At 53.1% G+C, this 995-nt stretch overlaps 1 protein-coding gene across 1 annotated transcript; it reads right to left on the minus strand.

Annotated features, from left to right (window-relative positions):
- Positions 1-69: 69 nt before the first annotated feature.
- On the minus strand, positions 70-989 carry CRH (corticotropin releasing hormone). The gene has a single exon (XM_010176587.1). The coding sequence runs from the start codon at positions 895-897 to the stop codon at positions 547-549; it is 351 nt and encodes a 116-aa protein (XP_010174889.1). The 5' UTR covers positions 898-989; the 3' UTR covers positions 70-546.
- Positions 990-995: the final 6 nt, after the last annotated feature.

Here is a 995-nt window from a genome sequence, read left to right on the forward strand (position 1 = left end):
CTCCGGGAAGCGCTGAGGGAGGCGGAGCATCCCTCAGACATCTGGGCAAGAAAGTCTATCAAACCATCGTTACTTTGCAGCTTTTATTAAAAATATAAATATTAAACATTCTCTTACACAACAAAATTGACCGAGCGCTGAAAAGATGTTTTATTGTGAAAATGTTTACAGGAAAAAAAGTGGATTTAAAGTAGCTTACAGAGATTCCCCCTCCCACCTCCCTGCCCCCGGCAGAAAAGTTATCTGTCTTCTCGGAACCATTTCTTCCAACGCTTACACATCCCTACGCAGCGATGGCACTAGAACTGGGAAACGGAGAAATAAATAAAGGTAGGGGAGGTTACGAACGACACTCGTGTTTCTGCACTTGGTACACGGTTGTGCATGCGAGTCAAGGGACAGAGGCTGTTCGGAGTACACCCTTCTAGGTTTAAAGCTATATAAAAATAAAGAGATGACACCAGAGCAGCACTATGGTACATCGGACGGTGTAATTATTCCTGTGCTAACTGCCGAATCTCTTTGGCAAGGCGGGGAGGGGCCGTTTCATTTCCCGATTATCTCCATCAGTTTCCTGTTGCTGTGGGCTTGCTGCGCTAACTGCTCGGCTCGGGCCATCTCCAAGACTTCTCGCAGGAGGTGGAAAGTCAGATCCAGAGAAATAGGGGGCTCCTCGGATCGCTTCTCCCTCTCCACGGCCTCCCCCTCGGCTTCGCCCTCCTCGGGGCTCCCCAGCGAGCGCTCGGGCAGCTGCTGCAGCTCTTGCACCGCCGCCCGGAAAAAGTTGCTAGCGGAGGCTTCGGGCTGTAGGTGGCTGGTGCTGCTGGAAGAGGCGGAGAAAGAGCCGACGGGTCTCTTGTTGAGGTTGCCCAGGCGCAGGAAATACTCTTCTCCCATGCGGAGCAGGACGGGCAGAGTTTGCTGCTGCTGCTGCTGGAAGAAATCTGGCTGGTGCAGAGCCCCGTGGGCGGCTGCCGGGCTCTTGCTGAGAGCTC

The sequence above is a fragment of the Antrostomus carolinensis genome, unplaced genomic scaffold, assembly GCF_000700745.2.
Source record: "Antrostomus carolinensis isolate BGI_N321 unplaced genomic scaffold, ASM70074v2 C13105118, whole genome shotgun sequence".
Taxonomy (NCBI): domain Eukaryota; kingdom Metazoa; phylum Chordata; class Aves; order Caprimulgiformes; family Caprimulgidae; genus Antrostomus; species Antrostomus carolinensis.